Source organism: Thamnophis elegans, chromosome 13, assembly GCF_009769535.1.
Source record: "Thamnophis elegans isolate rThaEle1 chromosome 13, rThaEle1.pri, whole genome shotgun sequence".
NCBI lineage: Eukaryota > Metazoa > Chordata > Lepidosauria > Squamata > Colubridae > Thamnophis > Thamnophis elegans.
The window spans coordinates 21,787,257-21,813,723 of NC_045553.1; the positions used below are offsets into that span (position 1 = coordinate 21,787,257).

Sequence of the window (26,467 nt, forward strand, 5' to 3'; positions counted from 1 at the left end):
TTTTCACTATTGAATTTCATTTTGTCACATGACCTTTCTCCCAGCTTGGAACTGAACCAGATGCTTCAGCCCAGTCGCACTCTTTTTCAAATCCAGGTACTCCTCAACTTACGACCCACAATTGAGCCCCAATTTTCCGTTGTTGAGTGAATTTTGCCCCATTTACGGCTTTCCTTGCCACTTATTCAGTGAATCACTTAATAAGTGATAAATGAGTCACCCAGTTGTTAAGTGACTCTGGCTTCCCCATTGACTTTGCTTGTCAGAAGGTCACAAAAGGGGAGTTGTCACAAGTGTAAGGTGACCAGACGTCCCGCTTTTGGCGGGACACCCCCGCCTTTTGATGCATATTCCCGCGTCCCGCCCGCTTTTTAAAAAGGCACGCTTTTTTTGGCGCTGGCAGCTCCCGCCCATCAGCTGCTGGGCTGGCTCATCGTTTCGTTCTATGCTACCTACAAATTTAAGCCAGCCCAGCCTGCCGCTCACTAATTTGATTGGCTGGACTCTAGCCAATCAGTGAGCTGGCCAACCAGCTCACTGATTGGCTGGACTCCTTAGCTGAGGACGCATGCGCGAGTTCTCCATTTTATTTCGTCTTTCTTTCTTGTTGGGGTTGCAGCTGCTGCGCTTACTCACTGGTGGTGAGTATGTTTTGTATTGTCTAATTAATTTGGTACCGTGGGAATCGGGAGGCGCTGGGGGGAGGAGACGTTGCTGGTCGCCGCGTGCTCCCTCGCTCGCGGCGGAGGAGGAGGAGGGGAAAGCAGCCCGGCGTTGCTGGTCGCCGCGTGCTCCCTCGCTCGCGGCTGAGGAGAGGGAAGCAGCCCGGCGTTGCTCGCGGAGGAGGAGGAGGAGGGGTGGAAGGCAAGCAGCCCGGCGTTGCGTTGCTCGCGGAGGAGGAGGAGGAGGGGGGAAGGCAAGCAGCCCAGCGTTGCACGCGGCGGAGGAGGAAGCAGCCCAGCGTCGCTGCTCGCTGCGCGCTCCCTCGCTCGCGGCCAGGCTTTGGTGCTGCCTTTCCCGCTCTGTGCGTGCTGCCCAGACCAGACCTCTCTTCCTTCCGTGGAGTCCGTTCGTGAATCCATGGGATTCGCCGCGGAAGGAAGAGATATCGGGGGAGCGGCGGACGCCAGCAGAGAACGTCCCCTCGCTTCTGGGCCTCCCCGCTGCTGTCCCGATGTCTCTTCCTTCCGTGGAGTCCGTTCGTGAATCCATGGGATTCGCCGCGGAAGGAAGAGATATCGGGGGAGCGGCGCCACCAGCAGAGAACGTCCCCTCGCTTCTGGGCCTCCCCGCTGCTGTCCCAATCTCTCTCCCTTCCGTGGAGTCTGTTCGTGAATCCATGGGATTCGCCGCGGAAGGAAGAGAGGTCGGGGGAGCGGCGCCGCCAGCAGAGAACGTCCCCTCGCTTCTGGGCCTCCGAGAGCGTGGACGCAGCGGCAGCTGCCCGCAGACAACTTCCACGCGCTTCCGGGGCTCCTGTCGCTCGGCAGAAGCTCCTGAAGCGTGTGGAAGTTGTCTGCGGGGCAGCTGCCAGCGCACCCACCTCTCCTCCTGCCTCTTCGTGCATGGGATCGCTGCCTCCGAGAGCGTGGGAGCGGCTGCGAGGAGTCCGTTCGTGCAGCGCCCCAACCTCTCCTCCTGCCTCTTCGTGTATGGGATCGCTGCCTCCGAGAGCGTGGGAGCGGCCGCGAGGAGTCCGTTCGTGCAGCGCCCCAACCTCTCCTCCTGCCTCTTCGTGAATGGGATCGCCGCCTCCGAGAGCATGGGCGCAGCGGCTGCCGCCCGCACAGAACGTCGTGCGGGGGTCCCGCCGCCCGGAAAGTTATGGAAAGTTATTTGCGGGCGGCGTCCGTTCGTGATTGGGATCGATCGCCGGGGCAGCCTCTCGCTTCCGGAACTTCCTCTCTCACTTCCGGGGGTCCCGCCGCCCGGCATAAGCCCCTGAACCGCCGCGGAATCCGTTCGTGAATCAAAATGGATCCGCGCGGCAGGAGGAGAGGTTGGGGCGCTGCCAGCTGCCCGCAGACAATTTTCTCTCGCTTTCGGGGGTCCCGCCGCCTGGCAAAAGCCCCTGAATCGCTTGGAAGTTATCTGCTGGCGGCGTCCGTTCGTGATTGGGATCCATCGCCGCCTCCGAGAGGGTATACAGAACACTATTTTCCTAAATGTGCATATATATACAGTTTAGTATTTTAGCATTTATTTTTGAAAAAAATCAAACTCCTAAATCATGGTGTATAGCTTATTGCTCCTATCTTGGACATATTTTTTCTGATCAAACATTTGTGTTTACTGGGGTGGTGCATAAAGCTGAAAAGAGTTATTGTTTGTAATTTTTCTACATTATTTTGCTGTTAAAGAAGAGTTTTCTTCTTGGGGATAGATATTGATGGAGATTTCTTGTGCCATTAGGAATTGTTGCAAAGAAAAGATAAAGAATCTTATGGTGTGATATTGGTGAATTTTTTAAAAAAATAGTCTGTGTTGTCTTTCTGTCCCAAATAGTTAAATATAATTTCATTATGAACATCTGCAGGGTTTATGGGATTCCCATAATATGGGAGATTCATGCCTTTGTAGGTCATATTTGCCCATTTGTGGTTTTCTGTCTCATCTGTGAAATTCACAACCTTTTATTTGTTATGTTCTGAATTTTTCTCTTTTTAGAAAGTGATAAGAAATCTACCTGCAATTTAATCTTGACCAGGCATCCTGACTTTTAAGAAGTCACTGACATGCCAGTTTTAAAATTGTTTTTTTTCTTGATAGTTAAGGTCAAAAATTTAAACTTGCTGTCACAACTTTGAGCAGGGTGTGAGATTGTTGATGTCCATTTTACTGTCTTTCAATAACTGTATAATGTTCCAATCAAGCCTCAAATTAAGATGTTACCAACTAGTATGTGAACTACTGGAAAGATTGTGTGCCTATAGAGTTAAGAGTAAGAGTTTCATTTCATGCATCAGAAGGCTGTATAGTGTAGAGAGAAAAATATGTTCAAAACATTACAGTTGTATGTGTTAGCCGCCTGAATCTATATTACTGTCTTTGTTTTAAAAATTTTCTCTCAGGATCCCAAAATGGTATTTGTTTGTATGGGTTATATTTATCAATATGTATTGCATTAAATATTGAAATCTAAGTATTCACTGCTACTGTGGATTCTCACAATTGTTTGATGGGATTTCAACATAGGCTGGCAAATTTGAATTTTGAGTACCCTTGATTGGGTCTGACCCTCTGGACTCCAAGGAGAGATTTTAAGAAACACTGATTTCTTTTGCCAGGTAATATGTAATAGGTTGCCACTGCAAGTGTATTTGAAAAAGATAGCTTACTCTATGGTGTTGTTTTTTTATTTTTATACTGGAATTCTTCATGAAAAAATCCAAAAGGATTTACAAAAGAATAATAAAATATCTCTTCAAGAAAACAATAAAACTAACAGTGTCAGTGAAGATAATATAGAAAAGCAAGGCTAAGTGAGGAGTCTCGAGGAGGGGGAAAACATTTAGTGACCAAAGTTACAATGGCATTGAAGAAAGTGACTGATGACCATTTTTCACACTTAGCGACCCTTGCAGCATCCTCATGGTCACGTGATCAAAATTTTGTTTGGCAACAGATTCGTATTTATGCTGGTTTCAGTGTCCTGGGGTGACCTTTTGACAAAAAAAATTTTTTTTAATCAAGCCCCCCCCCCCCCCCCCGCCCCCGGTCAAGGGTGTCCCTCTTTTCCAATCTGAAAATCTGGTCACCTTACACAAGTGTGAGTCAGTTGCCAATATGAGAAGGGCAGGGGGTTGGACTAGATGACCTACAAGGTCCCTGAAACTATGAAAAACGGTCACGAGTCACTTTTTCCAGTGCCGTTGTAACTTTGAACGGTCATTAAATGAACTATGGGTGTCGAACACCTGTAAGAGGACTCTCTTCACCATTTCTAGCTCAATGCACCCAGCATTGCTCATGCCACTTGTTAACTCCGCCCACCCCATGAGGCGTCACTCCAAATCCGCTCCTTGCGTGATGACGTCCATGCATCATCGGCGCCAGCGCAGTGCGGCCGCGGGAAAGATTCAAACTAGCCGCATCACCCTAGCGAGGAGAATTCATGGCCGCTGACGACGCCGGGGAGAGAATCGTCGCCTGAGGATTACAAGCGGCCGTCGACTCGTCCCCCGAACTCCGGTGAGCGAAGCGCCTTGCGGACAAAACGGGAATGAAGCAATTAAAAACTCCTGCCTGAGGTAAATTCGGCAGCTTGCGACTTTCGGCGGAAGGTGGGAAATGCGCGCGCAAAAAAGCAAACAAACAAGGGGGGTGGGTGGGAGAAATGTTGCCTAGGGAACTGCGCGCTGATTGGTTCTACGTGAGGAAGGGGCGGGAGTCTGAAGTTTTTGCTGATTGGACAGTTTAATCGGCTCGGCTGATCGCGGCGGACTAAACTCGCCGTCTGATTGGCTTAAAAGAGCCAAGTTGGGTGATTGAGGCAGCTGCGGGCGGGGAAGCATCGGCAGAGGTTTGAAAGAGAGGAAGTGCGCACGCGCGGGAGGTCTCGCTTTTAGTTCTGCTGTTTTCGACCCGTGTTAATTCGTGAACGTCGGAATTCTTAGATTCTGACCTGCAGCAACCCGAGAGCCTGCAGTTGCCCTAAATGCACGTTGCAGTAAAGCGAAAGCGGCCTTTCCCCACCCTGCCACGTCCCTCCAGGAGTGGGAACTACGACTCCCAGAATGCTTAGCCAGGAGTTGAGTTGCAAATTGCAATTCCCACGTGTTTTGTTGAGCATCTCTGCAGAAGGCTGCGCCAAGGTTCCTGTAATAGTAATAGCCCTTAGATTTATCTACCGCTTCACAGTGCTTTTACAGCCCTCTCTAAGCGGTTTACAGAGTCAGCCTCTTGTCCCCCAACAATCTGGATCCTCATTTTACCCATCTCGGAAGGACGGAAGGCTGAGTCAACCTTGAACCAGTCAGGATCGAACTCCTGGCAGTGGGCACTGTCAACCTTCAATACTGCCTTCTAACCACTGAGAGGGAAGGAAGGAAGGAAGGGAGGGAGGGAGGGAAATAGCAATAGACTTATATACTGGTTCACAGTGCTTTGCAGCCCTAAGCAGTTTCTGGGAAGCCTGTAAAAAAGTGTCTACATCAGGGATGGTCCCTTGTCACATACTAGGTGCTGCTGTCAGACCTGCCAGCACTTAAACCTCTCAAGAAGTTTGTAAATTGCTCAGTGCTGTAAAACATTATAAAGCAGTATATAGGTCTAAGTGCTATTGCTACTTAACCGATCTGTGGATTAGTTGCTTTTAACCTCTTTCTCCTAAATGCAACAATCTTTGGCTTGGTTGAATCCTTGGTTGAAAAAGATATAATTCTATTTGCATAGTCAGAACAGAATCGTCAAAATCCCTAACTAAGTTCAACATTTTCCTTCCTTAACTGCCTCTCATTGCTGACCTCCCCATGGCCAATCAGGCTCAAATGATGTTTTCAGAAGGGACACTTCAAATGTAGGTTGGTATGCAGCTGCTTTCTTCGGTGATCTTGAAGCAGCATCTTCGAGATACAGCAGTTACTTTCGCTTTCCCCCAAGCATTCCCCTCCCGTCCACCCTCCCCAGAGTTCATGGCAGACTGTCATTGCATGGTGGCGAAGCACACAAATATAAGGTGACATCTGACAGCTGCTCTGTTCCAGCACCCTACCCAACATTGACAAAAGTGAGGATTGCTGAGCATTTCCCCCGGGGCCTACAAATTTCCAGTCTCTAGTTGTAAATAGTCTGGATTCCTGGCCTGTCAGGTAGAACCTCTGTCTGATTGTGTTTTTTTTTTCCTAGTCATTATGAACTTTTCAACACCACAGTCTGCTGGTTCCCAAGGCAGTCCCTCTTCCGGCAGTGTGTTTGTGTCTCCTGGCACCAGGCGACAGCCGCTCAGTGCCTCTGGCACCCCTGTGCTGCAGAACTGCCCGCAAAACGACGATGAACGGGAGAGGAAGCAGCGGAGACGCTCCAGAGTGTATGATCTACAGTTTAGCACTGAGTCGCCTCTGTCCATACAGTCTCCTGCTAGCAAGTAAGAACAATCTTTACACACATAAACACACTTGCCAAAAAAGAGTCATTGCACTCAAATATGCAGTGGTGGCTAGGATGTACTTTGAAGGTTTTAAGGAGGTGGGCTTTTTAGCATGATTAGTTTACAAAACTGGGCCAAGTTCAGTGGATGGATGGATGGATGATGAATGGATGGATGGGTAGATGATTAGATAGATAGATAGATAGATAGATAGATAGATAGATGATAGATAGATAGATAGATAGATAGATAGATAGATAGATAGATAGATAGATTAGATTAGATAGACAGATGGATAGATGGATAGACAGACAGAGCCTTATCCATGTCCTTATGGCTGCACTTGTCTTGTAGGCAAGCAGAGACATCGCTTCCAGCAATCCCACAATTGTCCAATGCTCAGATTGCAGATCATTACTCCACGTGCATCAAGCTTTCAACAGAAAACGTGAGTTCAACTTCTGCTTGCTTCTCGCACCTTTAAAAAAGAACTGTTCCGATTTACTAGCATTAGTACTGCATATTCCATGAAAATTCACTTGACTGGGAGTTCTGAGATTTTTTTTAAAAAAATGGGATATATGTATGATACCCAGTTTGTTTTGTAGAATTCAAGGCTGAAATTTTTTTGACCTTGGTGATGCGCACAGCTCATTGATTAAACATACTGTTCACCACCTTTTATTGTTGTTTTAACTGTGCCTTTCTTTCCAGAAAATCACAACAAAGAATGTATTTGGCTTACACCTCATTGACTATATGACTGAAATACTCAAGCAGAAAGATTCCGAGCTCACCAACTTCAAGGTCAGGTTTCTTCCTAATTTGACTTCCTTAGATGTACATAGAATATGAACAGCAAACATTGGGTTATTTCTCATATTGCGTGTTGTGCACGACTGAGTAGAATAGAATAACAGAGTTGGAAGGGACCTTGGAGGTCTTCTAGTCCAAACCCCTGTGGTTTGAGAGACTGTGATGCCTGGGCGATGAGCATGAAACTACGGAACCGTTTCCTCTTGGTTACATTCCTTTCGGAAGAACCCTCTCCTTCCAATACCTGGCCAGCATTCTAGAGATTTATGGAACAAACCTATCTGGAAGACTGCTAGAAATAAATAAAGACCAGCCATTCCCCACCTCCCAAACAGGTGCATCTGTCCACTTTCTATTTGCTCCTGAGAGTCCTGGGGCCTATTGTATGTCCATTGAAAGACTGCAAAAGTCATTTTTGCTGAGATATCAAAACAATGAGTAATATTCCTGGCCCTATTTCTAAATTAAGCTGATCTTCCATGTTGGTTTGGAAAACCCTAGTTTGAGATGAACAGGTAGAGGAGAAAAGAAAAGGCAAAGAATAAAAGTTCTGTTGGCTATTACTCAAAGACATTTAAGACAGCGATCACCAACCTTTGGCCCATGAGAAAATGTTGGTGGTCCGCAGAAAAATTATTTGCGTTTTTTATATGGCACTAAATCAGGGGTCCTCAAACTACAGCCCCTGGGCTGGATACGTGCAATGAAAGTTTGTATTGCTGCAGAGAGTCTCCGCCTTCAGGGTTTTTTTGTGCGGGTCTGAGAAATTCCGACTTGGGTCTGCTTCAGCCTCTTGGTTGGCTGCTTTGGGCAAAGGCTGGTGGCGAAGAGCCAGAGGGCCTTGTTCCAGTGGGAGTGCATCATGGCCTGGAACTGGCTGACCATCTCAACCCGCTGAGCCTCCAGGCGCAGGTACTTGGCCTTGCACTCCCGCAGGTCTTTCCTTTGCTTGGAAAGCCTATGCTCCTAGTCTTCAGTGAGGTGCTTCTGCTGAGTCTCCTCGGTCAGATCCAATTTGAACTGAGCTATTTTGCCAACTCTTTCTCATGGTGGCTGCTTAGCTCCAACAACTGCTTCCTGTTGGGGCCCTAAGGAGCCCAGGTGGGTAGGCAAGGAATGGCTGGCAGGGGAGGGGCAAGTAGAGCCTGGTGAGGCACCCCTTGATGTGAGTGACATCTGGTTAGCCATGCCCACCCAGTCCATGATCACCTAGCCACGCCCACCCAGCCAGTCATTAGGCAGATCATATTAATGGTCTGCGGAATTTAAAATTATGAATTTAGTGGTCCCTGAGGTCCGAAAGTTTGGGGACCCCTGATTTAAGGGATAAAGTCTATCCCTAGGTTGGGATCTATGGCATTTCTTTACACTTGCGTTTACAGGTAGCAGCTGGTACCCTTGACGCCAGCGCAAAGATCTACGCCGTGAGAGTGGACGCTGTCCATGCAGATGTTTATCGCGTCCTTGGAGGGCTGGGCAGAGATGCTGCACCTGCAGAGACTGAGAATAGCCAGGATACAGGTGGCCTTTTGTTGCTATTAACTGAGCCTATAATTCGGAATAGTTTAGCTCTTAGAAGCTTCTCCCCTCCCCTTCACCCCTGTTTGTAGGATATATATTTTTTCATTTCCTTTGCTCATTTGAACATCAGTGTAAGGGCTCCGCTCCTAACTTAAGAAAGTGAAGACTCCTGAAACGGATTATTTCAAAAGAAACCTTTAATTAAGAAGAATGGAAGCCGTTAAGGCAAAGCAACATCTAAATCCCCTTAGGTAATGCAAGTAGAATTAAAGTGATAGTGACCCCTCCCCTTTTGCTAGAATGCAGTTTCTGGCTAATACACAACTGTGAAAATGTTTCCTTTACCATCTGCCCTGAGAACCAAATAAACATACATTCCCATGGCTATCTTTCGTTAGACATTAAAGTAAGATTCCCCACATGGTCATCATAAACATCCCTCCAGAAGTACTGAGATCTCCGTCCTTCCAGTGCCAGGAAAGCAGTTGTAAAATATCAGTTGTCGTCGGCACCTCCAATAAATTACTCCGAGGCCCCCCTACTCCCAATTGAATGGATTTTTTTTTCATTTCCTTTGCTCATTTGAACATCAGAACAAAAAACATGGAGCATTGATGCAAGCCACGCTCACATTACCGAGGAAATTGGATTAACCATCTATTTTAGTAACAAGTATGATACTTAAACAGCAAGGGTCACGTTGGGAAACCTTTGGGCACCTGGGATCACCCAGCTCCAGATTGAGAGAGGCAGAAAGCAAAAGGGTTGGAGGCTGTGTAATGAATATAAAGGAGCTAGGATTTTTGAATCGTTTTTATTGCTTTAAGGAGGATTTGCTTTTTTTTCTTTTCCTTAGCTACCTGTATTTTTCAGAGTATATGCCACACCTTAGTTTTGGGGGAGGAAAATAGGGGGGGGGGAATTCTGCCTACCAGGTATTCATCTGGCTAGCCTTCTTAGTCTGGTCAGCTGGTTTTGAGGGTGCATGTGCACTTTTTATCCCCTGGTTATATAAGTATATAAATTTTTCCTGAAGCATAAAATGGAAGAGGAAATCGTGAAAGAACAAATGATAAAATGGGCACAGAACTTTCGTTATAATATTGAATTGGATAAATGGGAAAAATTTGGGGAAACAAACTTAAAAAATGACACTATCAGTTGCATACAAGGAAAATCAGTACAAAATGTTTTACAGATGGCACCTGGCACCAACAAGGTTAGCTAAGATCTCATCAAATATCTCCCCAAAATGCTGGAAATGTGAATCAATTCATGGAATATACTACCACCTATAGTGGACCTGTGAGGAGGCTAAAAAAATTTGTAAAAGGATCAAAAAGTGGCTAGAGGTAATAACAGGTGTTAAAATAGAATGGAAACCTGAAGTTTTTTTTTTATTAGGAATAATGATTGAAATAAAAAATAGAAATTCAGTATTTAATATTACATATAATTATGGCGGCAAGGATTGCCTTTGCCCAGAAATGGAAAAATAAATTAATTCCAAGCGAAGATGAAATAATAAGAAAGGTTATGGACTGTGCTGAAATGGACAAATTAACAAAAGAAATCCAGGGAAAAGAAGAAACAGAATACTACCAGATATGGAATAAATGGTACAGGTGGATGGAGGAAAGAAACAAGGATCAATTAAGGAAGACAACAAAGCCCAAAAATAGTAGTTAAGGAGAATTAACACATATATATGTATCCAAGTGGTTTAAACTTACTAGAGGTAATCAGTCAATATAGCAGACAGAGGAGTAAGATAAGAGGGTTAAGAATGGTGAAATGCAAATGAAATATAATACAAGGGGAAACAATATAAGGTGAGCGATATCGATTGGCAACTGCTATTAGAAAGAACGAAGCTCCTGTTTGTATTGTGTAAATGTGGTGTACGTCTAAGTTCTTTGTGTGTGTATTTTACATGTTTGTAAATAAAATTTAAAACAAAAAATGGCTTGTAAAGCACAGCTGATTGTCGGAAAGAGAAGCAATGCAAAAAGTAGGCAAAGCAGGGAAGAACACGTTAGTGACTCATTAGGGTTGAAAAACAGCTTCAAAAAAGCTACATTTGGAGTATAAGACGCACCCAAATTTTCAGCCTCTTTTAGGGGGGAAGTGCGTCTTATACTCTGAAAAATATGGTATATTAAATCAGGTCCTAAGAATGACACAACAATTTACATTCCATTTCAAATAAGAGGAAATTGTGCCACCCATGTTTGATTTTTTTCTAGGTGGCGAGAAGGAAGATTTGGACCATTCTAAGAAGCGTTCGATTAAGAGGAAGCATCTGTACAAAACCATTGAGAAAAATTTGAATAACATCAATGTCTCCGAGACAGAGCGCAAATGTGAGGTGAGGCCTCTATAAAAATGACTCTTCTTCAGAGGTTGTAGTCAGCAGGTTCTGACCAGTTCTGGAGAACTGGTAGCAGAGATTTTGCAGTATCCTTCCCCCAGGAATGGGGAGGGAATGGAGATTTTGCAATATTCTTCCCGCAGGAGTGGGGAGGGAATGGACATTTTGCAGTATCCTTCCCCTGAACTGGGGAGGGAAAGGAGATTTTACAGTATCCTTCCCCTGGACTGGGAAAGGAATGGAGATGTAATGACTCCTCTCCTAACTTGAGAAAGTAAAGACTCTTGAAACAGATTATTTCAAAAGGAACCTTTAATCAGGCAGGATGGAAACCAGCAGCATCTGAAAATTTTTAGGCCATGCAAATGGGATTAATCTGATAATGACCCCTCCCCTTTGTCCGAATGCAGATTCTGACCAATATACAAGTGTGAAGATGCTTCCTTAACTCTTCTGCTCTGGGAGTCAATTAAGCACACGTTCCCATGGCTATCTCTAGTTAGACATTAAAATAAGATATCCCACATGGCTATCATAAACATCCCTCCAGAGATGTTGGGACCTTTAGTCTTCCGGTGACAGGAAACCAGTTGTAAAGTTGTAAAACTCAGTTGTTACAGATGTAGCTAATGATTTAACTCCAAGGCTCCCCTCCTCCCAATTGAATGGCAGTATCACTTTTAGGGATCTTACGGCCCTGATAGCTCAACTCAAGAACCAGGTGGCAAGAGATGTCAGGGCCCTGGTCTCAGGTTGCTGTTGCTAAATGCCAGGTCTGTGATTCATAAAGCTCCCCTCGTCTGGGACTTAATATTAGACGAGGGGGCAGACCTGGCATGTATTACTGAAACCTGGCTGGGCCACGAGGGAGGAGTCCCCCTCTCAGAAATGTGCCCAGAAGGGTTTCAGGTGCTCCACCAACCACGACACCAGGGAAGGGGTGGGGGAGTAGCAGCCATCATCCAAGAGTCATTAGTCCCCGTGGGATCCCTGCTCCGGAGACTGTCGGGTGCGAGTCCCTTCTGGTGAAGTTGGACCTAGGGGGTCAAGTGGGCTTGTTTCTAACGTACCTACCTCCCAGCTGCGTTACAACAGCCCTCCCTGTGCTCCTTGAGTCAGTAGCCGGACTGGCGGTTGAGTTCCCCAGATTGATAGTACTGGGGGATTTCAACCTGCCATCTCTTGGCGAACACTCGGGTGGAGCGCAGGAGTCCTGGCTTCCATGACAACCATGGACTTGACCCAGGTAATTCAGGGTCCGACTCATACAGCGGGTCACCCGCTCGACCTCGTGTTTCTCTCGGGGCAGTGGAGACGTGATCTGGAACTGAAGGGCATAGAGATCTCGCCCTTGTCATGGTCAGATCACTTCGTACTGAGGCTTGACTCAGACAGGGCTCGGTCCTGTCCTCCCTCCTATTTAACATCTACATGAAGCCGCTGGGTGAGATCATACGCTGGCACGGGATCAAATACCATCAGTATGCGGACGATATTCAATTGTATCTGTCCGCCCCGTGCCAACTCAGCGAAGTGGTGGAAGTGATGTGCCAGTGCCTGGAGGCTGTCAGGGTCTGGATGGGAGTGAACAAGCTTGCACTCAATCCAGACAAGACTGAGTGGCTATTGAAGTTGCCTCCCAAGGATAGTCCAGATATTCCATCCCTTAGCTTGGGGGGTGAAATCCTACACCCCTCAGAGAGGGTCCGCAACTTGGGTGTCCTCCTGGATTCGCAGCTGACATTAGAACATCATTTGTCGGCTGTGACCAGGGGGGCTTTTGCCCAGGTTCGCCTGGTGCACCAGTTGCGGCCCTACCTGGACCAGGAGGCACTTTGAATGGTCACTCATGCCCTCATCACCTCTAGGCTCGATTATTGTAATGCGCTTTACATGGGGCTGCCCTTGAAAAATGTTCGGAGACTACAGTTAGTCCAGAACGCAGCCGCGCGAGCGATTTGGGGTGTACCTAGATACACCCATATTACACCTATCCTCCACGAGCTGCACTGGCTTCCGATCGGTCTCCGCACACACTTCAAGGTGCTGGTCATCACCTTTAAAGCCCTACATGGCCTAGGACCTGGATATCTGAGAGACCGCCTCCTGCCACATACCTCCCAACGGCTGATAAGAACTCACAGACTGGGCCTTCTCCAGGTGCCGTCGACCAGACAATGCCGGCTGGCGGCTCCTCAGAGGAGGGCCTTCTCTGTAGCTGCTCCGACCCTGTGGAATGACCTACCCGTAGAGATCCGGACCCTCCCCACTCTTTCGGCCTTCCAAAAGGCCACTAAAACCTGGCTATTCTGGCAGGCCTGGAGCTGTTGACCATGAATGAGGTCCAGCCCCACCCAGATTGAGTTTATGGTGTGTTGTTTTTAAATTGTTTCTTTTTAAATTGTTTCTTTATTTTAACTCCTTATTTTAACTTGTTTCTGTAAGCCGCCCGGAGTCCTACAGGATTGGGCGGCATATAAATTTATTAAAAGTTAAAAGTTAAGTTAGTTTTGCAGTATCCCTCCCCCTGGAGTGGGGAGGGAATGGAGACTTTGCAGTATCCTTCCCCTGGAGTGGGGAGGGAATGGAGATTTTACAGTATCCTTCCTCTGGAGTGGAGAGGGAATGTAAATCATGATTTAACTCAAATCCACCCTGCTCTTAATTCAGCCACCATCTCCCATTTTTTCCTGTATTTATCTTCAGAGCGATCCCATGTTCCAGAAAACAGCCTCGTCCTTCGATGAATGCAGTACAGCTGGGGTGTTCCTTACCACGCTCCACACACACAGCTTCCTCAGTGAAGTCCTGTTTGATTCTACGGTTGTTCCTCTGCCGTCTTCTGGGACTTCCGAGATACCAAGTTCTTCTCATGTGAAAGTGACTGATTTAAAATGTAGGTGTGACAAATAGGCCGCAAACTATTTTAATTACAATATGTAATTTTGAGTATGTTATTTATTGATACAGAGCAAGAAGGACAGAAAAATCACGTTCAGTCTTCTACTTTTCCTGCTATAACCCTTGAATTAAACCAGGGGTTGTCAGCCTTAAACACTCAAAGAGCCATTTGGAGCCGTTTCCCACAGAAAAGAAAACACTGGGAGCCACAGAAATCCTTCATGTGTCTGACTACTTCCTGAGCGGCCACAAAACTAGTACATGTAGTTGAATTAAATGTTCTGTTTTCTTCAGAAACTTTTCCTTTCTTGGATTTAATCATGGTGACCTACCGGGGCTTGAAAAGCTCAATAAATCACATGCCAGTGGGTGTCGCACATTGGTGGCTATGACGCATATTTTGAGTCACAGGGAGTCGCAGTAGAGGAATGAAAGAGCCACATGTGGCTCCAGAGCCGCAAGTTGCTGATCCTTGACCTAAACATAGTTCATAGAAATTACCTTTGTTCACTCTTTTTCCTCCTCTTTCTGCCATTCCAAATTATTAATGTTCATACTTTTATTTCAAGGTTAATAGGTAGCCCCCTACATACAACCATCCATTTAGTGACCTTTTGAAGATACAATAGCATTGAAAAAAAGGTTTTCATGCTTGCAACCCCACAGTCACATGAGCCAAATTTGGATGCTTGGCAACTGGCGTGTACTTAATGACGGTTGCAGTGTCCTTGGGTCACATGATCACTTTTGGCAAACTTCTCATAAAGGAAATCAATGGGGGAGGGTGAGTGAGCTTGCTGACATAAGAGATTTTAATAGCGTTGAATCTCAGATTTCTTGCTGAATTCCCCTTTTTTGCTATCCTATCTAGCCATCCTTCTACGTTGTGTTGAAAATTCCGCCATCTGCCCTTCGTTGTCCGGCTTTCTGTTTACACAATGGAACAGTGAAACCCACAATGAGGTATGCAAATTTGGTTGCTGCTTTGTGTCAAAAGAAGTTGTCAGAGTGATCTTATACTGGAGTCCAACATGTGTTTAATTTATAACCAGGAGGTTCCACCAACTCGTTGGCTACCGGGTTTCTTACCAAATCTTCTTTTCTAGATGTTTTCTCAAGTTCTGTTAGGAAATGTTTAACTTAAGAAAGCTTGAACCTCGACTGCGAAGTCTTTTGAATAACGTAAGTTCATTGGGCTTTTCTCAGCTCTATCATTACTTATGTAGATGTTGAGACTTTGGAAAAAGTTCAGAGAAGAGCAGCTAAGATGATCAAAGGGCTGGAGACTAAAACATATGAAGAACAGCTGCAGGATTTGAGTCTGGCTAGTCTAAAGAAAATAAGAATTAGGAGTGAGATTATAGCAGTCTTACAGTATTTGAGGGGCTGCCACAAAGAAGAGGGAGGTAAATTATTCTCCAAAGTACCAGAGGGCAGGACAAGAAACAATGGATGAAAACTAACCAGAGAGAGAAGCAACCTGGAATTAAGGAGAAATTTCCTAACAGTGAGGACAATTAACCAGAGGAATAGCTTGCCACCAGAAATTGTGGATGCTCCGTCAGTTGAGGATTTTTTAATATATATATATATATAATTTTTTATTTTTCAACAAACATAAAGACAAGACATGTAACATAAAAGTATCTTCCATTTCATACAGTGTTGATTGGTCACAGAGTTTTTGTGCATCCTTTCCATAGTCATCACTTACATTTTGTATAAAATCACAGATTTTCAGTCAAATATATTTATATACATCACTATTATAATACTGCATTTGTTTGACTATCACTATTATTTCTTCATCTTAAACAAGATATGCTGAGTATGGGCTCATTTATATAATAATTCATTACATCATCTTCAATATATCCAATAATAAAGTATTTTTATGTCTTATTCTAAATCATTCTATTATTCTAATATTGGTGACATTTTTCAATAATTTTCATTTCCATGTTTTTTTATCTAACCACTTATAGATCCCATATCCCATAAAATTAACCAGTAGATCCCATATCTCATAAAATTGTTTATCTTCCTGTTCTCTAATTTCAAATGTCAACTTACTCATTTCAGCACATTCCATTTATTTTATGACTAACTTCCTCCTGCGTTGGTGTTTTCTCATTCTTCCAGTTTTTAGCAAATACAATTCTAGCTGCTGTTAACACATTTGCAATCAAGTATATCAGTTCTGTATTGTATGTTTCCGGTATGATTCCTCACAAAAAGATCTCTGGTTTAAAGTCAATATGTTTTTGTATCATTTTTTCCAACCAAGTATGGATTTTAGTCCAATATCTTTTAGCTTCTATGCAAGTCCATGACATATGGTAATATGAACCTGGTATCTGATGACATTTCCAACACTTTTCCGATTTATTCTTGAACATTCTTGCTATTCTCGTCGGGGATAGATGCCACCTGTAGAACATCTTATACAAATTTTCTTTATATGCTGTTGACATTGTTATTTTATAATTTTAAGACCACAATTTCTGCCAATTCTCTAAATCAATCCCATGTCCAAAATTTCTCCCCCAAGCAATCATAGATTCTTTAACTTATTCTAATTTAACCTCTAATAAATATCTGTATAGTTTTTTAATTACCTTTTCATCAGTATCTGTCAAAATTTTATCTAACTCAGACATTTTATCATGGAAACATTCAGACAAGTGGGGGATGAGAGTAAAATGCATGTGGAATGAACTAAGTTATTTAAATTCTACTAGAAGGGGAAGTCGGTTGGAATTATCTTAAGATAGAAATTGATTCCTGTGTAAAGTAATATCTGATCTATGTTGCTTAACTTTACTAAGAAGGGGAAATCTGGTTAGATTATTTTGAATTACGGTTTGAAAAAGGGGTAAAGAAAGATCATTCACGTTGTTTAAATTTTACTAGAAGGGAAAGTTTGATTACTTGTCTGTAAAGTTATATTTGAATATATGGCAGGAACTATGCTGCTTAAATCTTATTGGAAGGGATCATGAGGTTTAGGAAGGGAACGGGAGAGTCTACAGAAGATCGGGGTAAATAGCAAAGAAGTAAGAGACGAGAATAAAATATAGATAGAATGATTTATACTATTTAAGCATAGATAAAGATGGGGGGCTGAGATCAACACAAAGAATGGTTTCTTTTTTTTCTTTTTTATATATTACTTTTATTTTTTAATCCATATGTATACAAGATATTTTAGATAGAAGGTAGTGCCAGGTGTGGGCCCTGGGAAGCCGGGAGGATTAGGGATGGGGATTGTGGGGGGTGGGGTGGGGGGGGGTTAACATAATCTTAATAAGAACAAGAATGTATTTATATACGGTGGTTCCTTTTTTTTTATTATTATTATTATCTTTTTTTTTTCCTTGGTTCATTTTACATTTATTAGATCAAACAACACTCGAATAAAGGCATACACCAAGGAGGGAGGTAGAGGGAAGGAAGAGGGAGGAGTAAGGAAGGAGTAAGGGGAATGTAAGGAGTATGTAAGGAGGGTGTCTGGGGAGTAAGGGGAGAAGGAAGGTTTGAGGGGAAAGGGAAGTAGGAGGGGAGTGTTAGAGGGAGAAAGGAAAGTTGGAGGGGGTAGATGGGGTGTATGGAGGATGCAAGGGTTAGGTGGGGTTGGGAATGATGAGTTGTGTTTCCTTTTTATTTGTTCGTTTTATTCCTTTTTTCCTTTTTTTTTTTCTTTTCTTCTTTTCTTATAGTAAATACCCTGTGTATAAATGATTGCAAATGGAATGTGAAAATTGAAAATTGAATAAAATATAGAGGCAGGAACGATCATGGAAACATTCCATTTTAAGATCTTTATCGTATCTAGAATGTATTTGCACATATGAAAACCAATTCATCTTTATACCTTGCTGTTCTAATTCTTACATAAATTTAAGTTCACCCTTTGCATTCAATATTTCACCATATCTAACTGTTTGTTCCTTTTTGTATGTTATTGGATATGAAAATGCCTCAATAGTTGATAACCAGACTGGAATTTTTAAATAATGTTGTCTTTTAGTCTTTTCCCAGTTTAGTAATAAAGCCTCATGTATGTAATGTCTTCTAAAATACCCCTGCATTTTAGTTCCCTTGTACCATAGGAAAGCATGCCATTGCAACAACAAATCATGTCATTCTACAGTCAATAATCTAGAATTTCTTAATATTATCCACTCCTTAACCCACATCAAGCTTGTTGCCTGATGGTATAACTCCCAGTTCAGTAGGCCAAATCCTCCTCTTGTTCTAGCATCTTGTAATAATTTTAATTTTATTCTTGCTTTCTTTCCCTGCCAAATATACTTCAACACTATTTTGTTTAGGTCGTCAAAGTAGGCTTTACCTAGTCTAACTGGAATTGTCTGGAACAAATATAGAATCCTGGGTAATATATTCATCTTAATTGTAGATATTCTCCCTATTATTGATAAATGTAGATTTTCCCATTTTGCCAAGTCTATCGCAATCTGCTGTTTAAGTTTATGGTAGTTGTTCTCTTTAAGTGTGCTGCACCTTGCTATCAAATATATCCACAAATACTTAACCTAATTCGTGATTTGAATCTTCAGAGTTTCTGCCAATTCTTCCTTTTGTCTTGATAACATATTCTTTGTCAAAATCTTCATTTTGTCTTTATTTATTTTCAGACCTGCTACTTTTCCATATTCCTCTATTTTTTCAATCAATTTAGGTGCAGTTTCTAGTGGGTTCTCTAAGATGAAGACCAAGTCATCCACAAATGCTTGCAATTAGTATTCTTCTTTTTTAAATTTTCATTCCTTTTATATAATCTTTATTGTCATTGTACTTAAATGCAACGAAATTGGTTCGTTGGAAATTGGAAATTATATCTTTTCCTTCTCTAATATTTCTGTTTAAAACTTCTAATGTTAAGATGAATAACAGACTGGATAGTGGACAGCCTTGTCTTGTCCCTTTCCTTATTTCAATAGAGTCTGTTAATTCTTCATTTATCATTATCCTTGCTGTTTGTTTGTGGTATATAGTTTCTATGGCTTGGGTAAATTTCTTACCAAAGCCCATCTGTTCCAGTTGTAACAACATAAATCACCAGCTCATGTTATCAAAGGCTTTCTGAGCATCTAAAAACATCAGAGCCATTTGTTTTTCAAGATGAGCCTCATAGTATTCCAAAGTGTCCAGAATTATTCTCATATTATCTTTAATTTGTCTCTTTGGTAAAAACCTATTCTGATCAGGATGAATAAAGTTGTGTAAGTATTTTTTGAGTTGTTCTGCCAATATTGAAGCAAATAGCTTATAGTCTGAGTTTAATACAGAAATAGGTCTATAGTTCTTGATTTGAAGTGGGTCAGCCTCCTTGTCAATGGAGGTTTTTAAGAACAGTCACTTCTCTGAAACACCCATCTTATTTTATAACGACCCTCCTTTCTTCCCCTTTTCTCCTTCCCTCTCCTTCTTTCCTCCTCTCCTTTCCTTTCTCTACTTCACCTTCCTTTCCCCCATTCCTCTCCTCTTCTTCCATTTCCTCCCCTCTCCTACTCTTACTCCATTTCCTCCTCTCCTTTTCCCTTTCTTTCTCTTTCTCCTCTTCCTACCCTTCCCTCTACTCCTCTCTCCATTCCCTCTTTTCGTTGCTGTATTTACATATTTTCCTTTTCTATCTGGTGTATTTTCGGGATGGCATTCCAGCAGACCGTGTTCTGTATTTACATAGCCATCTTAAATTTCCTCTTCTGCAATTCATTTTCCATTTTAATAGTTACACATACTAACATCATTGTACAGTTGGCTTTTGATTGTCATCCTCCTAACTGTCCTTTTAAGAAGAAGAAAAAAATATCTTTAAAAGAAGGATAAAGTTTACTCCTCAGTTATTTTTACTAGGTATATGTACTGACTTTACAGTGGTAGAGACTAACTTGGTTCTGCACCTAATAACGGTGGCAAGACTGTTGGTGGCGCAATACTGGAAGAAGGAAGACTTGCCTACAATTCAAGAATGGACATTGAAAGTTACAAACTTAGCCGAGATGGCTAAAATATTGGCATATCTTAAAGATCATTCAAATGAAAGATATAAACGAGACTGGAAAAAATGGATTGACTATATACAAAACAAATTCCAGATAGCCTATGCTTAAGATCAGGAATGATTTAAATTGTTCAAAGTTAGTGTAACAGGAAGAAGCTAAGATCAATGTAGAGATGTTATTAACCCTTTTTCTTATTTCTTTTGTCTCAAGATATTTTAGACTGTTTGTTAAAAATCTATACCGTGTACGGGCTCTGGGAAGTTGGGGGGGAGGGGGGGACATATACTATATGTTAGATTTCAACGTAATGCGATTTCACATATATACTGTTTCTCTTTAATTTCTCCGTAAAAATAGGACAAGCTGAATACATTGACATATAGTAGAAATACACCAAGGGGAAGAGGAATGGGATAGAAGGAAGAGGGGTAGAGAGGGCGGGAGAGAGAATGGGAGGGAGGGTGAGAAGGAAGGGAGGGAGTGGACTGGGAGAGAGGAGTGGTAGAGGGGGAGGGGAAGTAGGGTAGAGGGGAATGATGGAGGGAAGATAGTAAGTTGGAGGGGGGTGGAAGAAAGAGGTGTATGGAGAGCGGAAGAGGTATATTGGGTTTCTATTTGAGTTTGAGTTTGAGTCTTATTTTATTTATATTTCTGGGGGTATTGTTGACAAGAGGAACTGCTGTGATTATTGTTTAATGTTGTATGGCCCCGGTTAAGCACAGTATATATGTGACTGTATGAAAATGGAAAATAAAAACATTAATTTAAAAAAAAAAAAGAAGAAGAAAAAAAGACTTAAAATGTTGTTTTGTGTTCAGTCAGTCTCTGCTCTGCTAGATAAATTCAAGAAGAGTGACCAGGCATTTGATATCAACGCAGAGACGGATAACGAGTATCTTGAGGATAGGATGGAAGATGATTTTGATGCCGATGTTCTAGACAAGACGATGGCCAGAGATCTTGGTGAATTCTCCGAAAAGCTGGAATCCTGCCGAATAGCACCAGAACTTTCAAGGTATATATGTACTTCTTGGAATATTTGGGGATAGAGTTGGTGCTTTTGAGAAGTTTTTAATGAGAATTTAATTGTTACCTTCACTGAAAAATGAATCAGGAACAATATTAGTAAAAACACGCATCTTATTCAGGGGGTCTTTGACTTATGACCGTAACAGCCCAAAATTTCTCTTGCTAAGAGAGACATTTGTTAAGTGAGTCTTGCCCCTTTTATACAACCTTTCTTGCCACGGTTGTTAAGTGAATCACCGCAATTGTATTTTTTTTAAATATATTTTTTATTATTTTTTAAAAAGTTATATATTTATATTGTGTGTGAACAGAGTTGGTTCTGGGTATCATTCATATTAATCCAATTCACAATAACAATATTAATAATCTCTGTCACATTTCTCAAGCATAAGTAATCCTTATTACTGTATTTTTTGGAGTATCTGACGCACCATGATTTTGAAGATGTAATTTAAAAAAAAACAGGTTTTGCACTCTGCTGGCCTCCCAAACCCTCTGCACACCTCATTTTTGCAAAAAAAGCAGGGCGGGGGGATGCAGAGCTTTGGGAGGCTCTTAGAATGTTCCTAGGGGCTGGGGGGGCAAAAATGACCCATTTTTTGCTCCTTTTTGCCCTCCCCAGCCTTCGGGAGCACTCTGGAAGCCTCCCAAACCGTCTGCATACCCATTTTTGCAAAGGTTTCAGTAGGCCAAAAATGTTGTATTCAGTATATAAGACGCACCCAGATTTTCACCCTCTTTTTTGACGGAAAAAGGTGCTTCTTATACTCTGAAAAATACGGTATATCGTTCAAACATATATATTCAAAAAATGCCTTACTCCTCATCTTTATCTTCACCTTCATCTATAACTTTCTTGTTCTAGCTAAAGGTTTCTCTATTATATATGAACAAATGTAACTAAGTTTCCATTTATATTGATCCAGTTTACGCTAACATTGGTAGTAATCTCTATCACATTTATCAAGTTTATATAATCCTCATTTTATTATACATCTCCTCTTTAATGCTTCGATTCTTAATCCATTTTTCCATTTTAATCCAATTCACAATAACAGTAGGAACAATAGATATCACCACAATTTTTAAGTTAATAACAGTTGTTAATTATGAAAGACAGTTGTAAGTGACCTTTTTCAGTGCTGTTGTAACTTCAAAACATTCGCAAAACAAACCGTTGTAAATCCAGGACTTACCTGCACAGCAAATCTTGAAGAAACAACAGTTAAAGTTTTAAAACTAGTGTTAAATCTCTTTCTTATAGAGAAAACCAGGTTTCAACAAAAGAAGGGGATATTGGGTCCATGTGTCTACAGCTGTCTATGAACCCCAGCGAGTATTCTTACTTCAGCCCCCGAATTATGTCCATGTGGGCAGGCCCAGAACACTGGCGTTTTAAACCGCACCATAAAGGTAACAGTGGGCAGAGGCTGGGCAGGGATTGCCAAGAGTTCAGTCGAAGTTAATTGTGGCATCTCGCACATTTATGAAGAATCACAATCTTTTATCTGTTACTGTTTCCCTTCCTCTGTTGTGAGTCTACCTGACTTCTTTCAGTGTTTTCTTCTCCTCCTGCTTCATCAGGGCTGCATATGAGTGTGTGTGGGTTGACATATGGACATTCCCCTATTCGAAATCATGCTCTCTGAAGTTTACAGAAGTATAGTCTGTAGTACACAGTACAATCTATGTTGATCTCTTACTCTATAATAGAAATGGCATCACGGTATATCCCATTTTTAGTTAATAGTATACAGATCCATGATGGCAAACCTATGGCACGCGTGCCCAAAGTGCCACGCAGAGCCATATTGCCTGGCACGTGCAGCGTCGCCTGATCCCCTTCCAGCTTTCCGGTGTGCATGCGCACGTGACGATCTGCTGACCTTGGTGTAGAAGTTCATTTTCCAGCACGCACATGCCCCCTGGGCAGCTTCTCTTCCTGCTCGTGGCCCCAACGAGGGCATGTGCTGCCTTTTCGGCACTCGGTGCCAAAAAGGTTCGCCATCACTGATATAGATAAATATGTAGCAGTTGCTTTTCCAATGTTTATTGTAATACTTCCACCATCATTGCTTATTTTCTCACATCACAACCAGGATTGGTGGGTCAGAGTAGAGCTACACCTGATGTTCAATTATTTCGAAAGCGCCATTTTGTGCTGCCTGTTGAAAGATACTTACCCCAGACTTTCGGACCCCAGGGACCACTAAATTCATAATTTTAAATCCCGAGGACCACTAATATGATCTGCCTAATGATTGGCTGTGTGGGCATGGCTAGGTGGTCATGTGATTGGGTGGGCGTGGCCAACTTATATCACTCAGGTTGAGGGGCACCTCGCTGGCCCCTACTCGCCCCTCCCCTCCCAGCCACTCCTCGCCCACCCGATCTCCTTAGGGCCCCAACAGGAAACAGTTGCTGGAGCTAAGCAGCCACTATGAGAAAGAGTTGGGGAAACAGCTCAGTTCAAATTGGATCTGACCAAGAAGGAGGCTCAGCAGAAGCCCCTCACTGAGGACTACGAGCATAGGCTTTCCAATCAGAGGGGAAACCTGTGGGAGTGCAAGGCCAAGTAGAGGTGCCTGGAGGCTCAGCATGCTGAGATGGTCAGCCATTTCCAGGCAATGATGCAGTCCTACTGAACGAGGCCCTCCGGCTCTTCTCCACCAGCGGCACTTCCCTCCAGCCTTTGCCCAAATCCCCACACCAGGAGGCCAAAGCAGACCCCAAGTCAGAATTTCTGCCCCCCTCCGACCTGCACAAAAAGACCCCAAAGGGGGGGACTCTCTGCAGCAACACAAATGTTCATTGCACGTATCCATCCCAGTGGCCATAGTTTGAGGACCCCTGATTTAGTGCAATATAAAAAATGCAAATATTTTTTCACGGACCACCAGTTGGTGACTGCTGCTTTAAAGTTCACTTTTATAGAACAATTCTGTTCAAGGCTACATGCAGCAACACACAAAAAAGAGGAAGATTTAACATTCTATGGCAGAGCAAGCTGCTTCCTTCCATCCTGTCTTCTATCCTCTGCACAGGTGATGCCAAGTCTGAGAGAGTCAGTAAAAGGAGAACAGTTAAGAAAGTCTTTGAGATCAATTTTGACGAGGAGATTGACTTTGAACTTCACTTCCGCAAAACTCGGGTAGGTTTTTGTTTTCCCCCCTGAAGGCAGGAGAAGAAGCAAGTGGTGGAAAAACAATTAAAGAGGAATCCAACTCAAAACTAGAGAGAAATTTTCAGCGCTGGTTCAGTGGCCTTCAAACGGCGATGAGCACCACTCCCAGAGGTGAACTGGTAATTCCAACCAGCGGTTGGGCCCATCCCAGTGCTATACCATCTTATATAATTGCCATGTGTTTGATGCCGCACGCATGTGCGGAAGGTGAGACTTGTGATCACCCCAGTGGTCAGCGGAGCTGGCAGCAGATTCGGAGAGTGAGGAGGTTGGGGAGGAACCTGGGCCAGTCCTGTAGTCTGGGGAAGCTCTAATGAGGGCTCTTTGTCGGAGGCAGAGAGAGGGCCAGAGCTGTATGCCAGTTATCAGCTGCCTTTGGAGTCAGACACCAGTGAGGCAGATGAACACCTGGCGTCTGTTCCCAGTGTGCACATGCGCAGAGTTGCCAGACAAAGGAAACAAATAAAGAACAGGATCTGACTTGGGACTAAGGCCACAAGTGGACGATGAATGGCCCCTCCCAGAGGGAATAAAAGAGGAGCGAAAGGGGAGTGGAGTTTGCAGGAGACAATGAGTTTGCTTAATTGGTTCGTGACTCTCCGAGACCCCTTCCCAGGTTTTGCAGATATCAGCCTGGCAGCTCTCCAAGCCAGATAAGGTCTGTGACTGTAAATCCTCCCTCGAAAGACTTTGCTGGAGGTGAATGAGCAGAATTCACAGTCAATTAATAAAAGGTTTTTTGTCGGGACAAGAACTTTGCTTCAGGCTCTCGGGAAGCCTAGATCAGAACAGCGCTCACATTTTCAGTTCTGGGCGAACCGATTGTTACGTTATGTGACTCCCTCCTCTGACCACTCCACTATATTCAGCAACGACTAGCAGAGTAAACTCTGCAGGGACTCCTTTACCGTTACCAAATCTAAATCAGTGCAAAATGTGATTTAAGATAAAATTTGCTCAGCATTCTTAGTAGAGGATGTTTCCAACATTTCTGGTTTTCTAAAACAGGCAGCTACGGTCCTGTCCAAGTCAACCCTCCAAAGCCAAAACAAGAAAAGCAACACCCTCCCAAAGGACTTCCATTATGATCCAGACAACCTCACTCGGCTGTTCCTCAAACCTCAAATCAGGGTAAGGTTTGCTTTTTCAATGTGTAAATATCTTGGCAGAGATAATGACAGCTTGCTACTCTGGCCAGAAGATTGTCTAAAGAGGTTTTCTACCTGAGCCAGCATGCCTTAGTGCAGGAGTGTCCAAACTTGAAGACTTCTGCCCTAAAGGGTTGTTTAGATCAGACAAACATCTTTCTTATTGCTGAGCTGAAGACTTTAACACTTGTTATTGTGGAAAATTAGAGCAGGTTATTTGCTGTTCTTACCATTGATCCGTATTCTCAGCTGCTGCCTCTGTTTTAAGTCACTGCAGTCTTCTATTTTCCTCTGATTTAAGATGGACATGGTGGCTCAGTGCCTAAGACACTGAGCTTGTCGATCAGAAAGGTTGACAGGTCGGTGGTTTGAATCCCTTGTGGACTTCCACTCCAAGAATTCCCCAGCCAGCTGGCTGGAGAAATATGGGAGTTGAAGTCCACAAGTCTTAAAGTTCCCAAGTTTGGACACCCCTGCCTTAGTGCATTAATTAGTGCGTCAGTTCCATGAAAGAATTGTCACGATTCTTTCACTTTATTTTGTTTCTGCAGCTCTCAAACATGCCACTTCAGGGCCGCTCACCCAGTCATAACGACGACGATGAAGTTGGAGAATACGATTACAACAATCCCAATGATACCTCCAATTTCTGTCCCGTGGCGCAAGTGAGTTCTGATCATCAGAAGCGTGCTCTGTGTTTGACTGTCATACTTTCTCCTCTGAAACGGGGGTCTGGAAGTTAGAAAAATTGGTTGCTGATAGCTGCAAGATTTGGGTAGGATAGCTAATGAAACAATGGAGAATTTTTATGCAAATACTCTTGTCCCCCCCCCCCCAAATAAGACTGGGTCTTATATTAATTTTTGCTCAAAAGACTCATTAGGGCTTATTATCTGGTTACGTCTTACTTTCGGGGGGAATACGGTAATGTGTCCATCTGGCTGTCAATCTTATTTTTGGGGTTGGGCTTATAATTAAGAGCATCCTGAGAAATCCCACTGAAGGCTTTCAAAAGCCAGAACTTTTCAAATGTTGCTAAAATAATATCTAACATTTCTTGCACTATAGGTTCCCTTTCATACGGTTCATACGATAATGTCTACTGAGCCACGGTGGCTCAGTGGTTAGAGTGCAGTACTACAGGCTACTTTTGCTGACTGCTGGCTGCCAGCAGTTTGGCAGATTGAATCTTGCCAGGCTCATGGTTGACTCAGCCTTCCGTCCTTCTGAGGTGGGTCAAATGAGGACCCAGATATTTGGGGGCAAGAGGCTGACACTGTAAACCGCTTACAGAGGGCTGGAAAGCATTGGAAAGCAGTATATAAGTCTAAGTGCTATTGCCTGCCTTCCTTCCTTCCATCCCATGGTGGCGCAATGATT

General features: G+C 43.3%; 1 protein-coding gene across 3 annotated transcripts in view; it reads left to right on the forward strand.

Moving 5' to 3' along the window:
- The first annotated feature begins 4,021 nt into the window (after positions 1-4,021).
- NCAPH (non-SMC condensin I complex subunit H) overlaps positions 4,022-26,467 on the forward strand; it is a 44,650-nt gene continuing 22,204 nt past the window's right edge. For 2 of the 3 annotated variants that reach the window (XM_032228802.1, XM_032228805.1), the window contains exons 1-13: positions 4,022-4,250; positions 5,848-6,085; positions 6,443-6,536; positions 6,803-6,895; positions 8,287-8,425; positions 10,672-10,793; positions 13,503-13,692; positions 14,569-14,660; positions 20,545-20,741; positions 22,020-22,168; positions 23,800-23,906; positions 24,948-25,070; positions 25,639-25,752. In XM_032228802.1, the coding sequence (XP_032084693.1) occupies positions 5,853-6,085; positions 6,443-6,536; positions 6,803-6,895; positions 8,287-8,425; positions 10,672-10,793; positions 13,503-13,692; positions 14,569-14,660; positions 20,545-20,741; positions 22,020-22,168; positions 23,800-23,906; positions 24,948-25,070; positions 25,639-25,752 (1,653 nt within the window). In that variant the 5' untranslated portion in view covers positions 4,022-4,250; positions 5,848-5,852. The remainder of the gene's footprint in view (positions 4,251-5,847; positions 6,086-6,442; positions 6,537-6,802; positions 6,896-8,286; positions 8,426-10,671; positions 10,794-13,502; positions 13,693-14,568; positions 14,661-20,544; positions 20,742-22,019; positions 22,169-23,799; positions 23,907-24,947; positions 25,071-25,638; positions 25,753-26,467) is intronic. The other variant, XM_032228804.1, reaches the window with a different exon arrangement.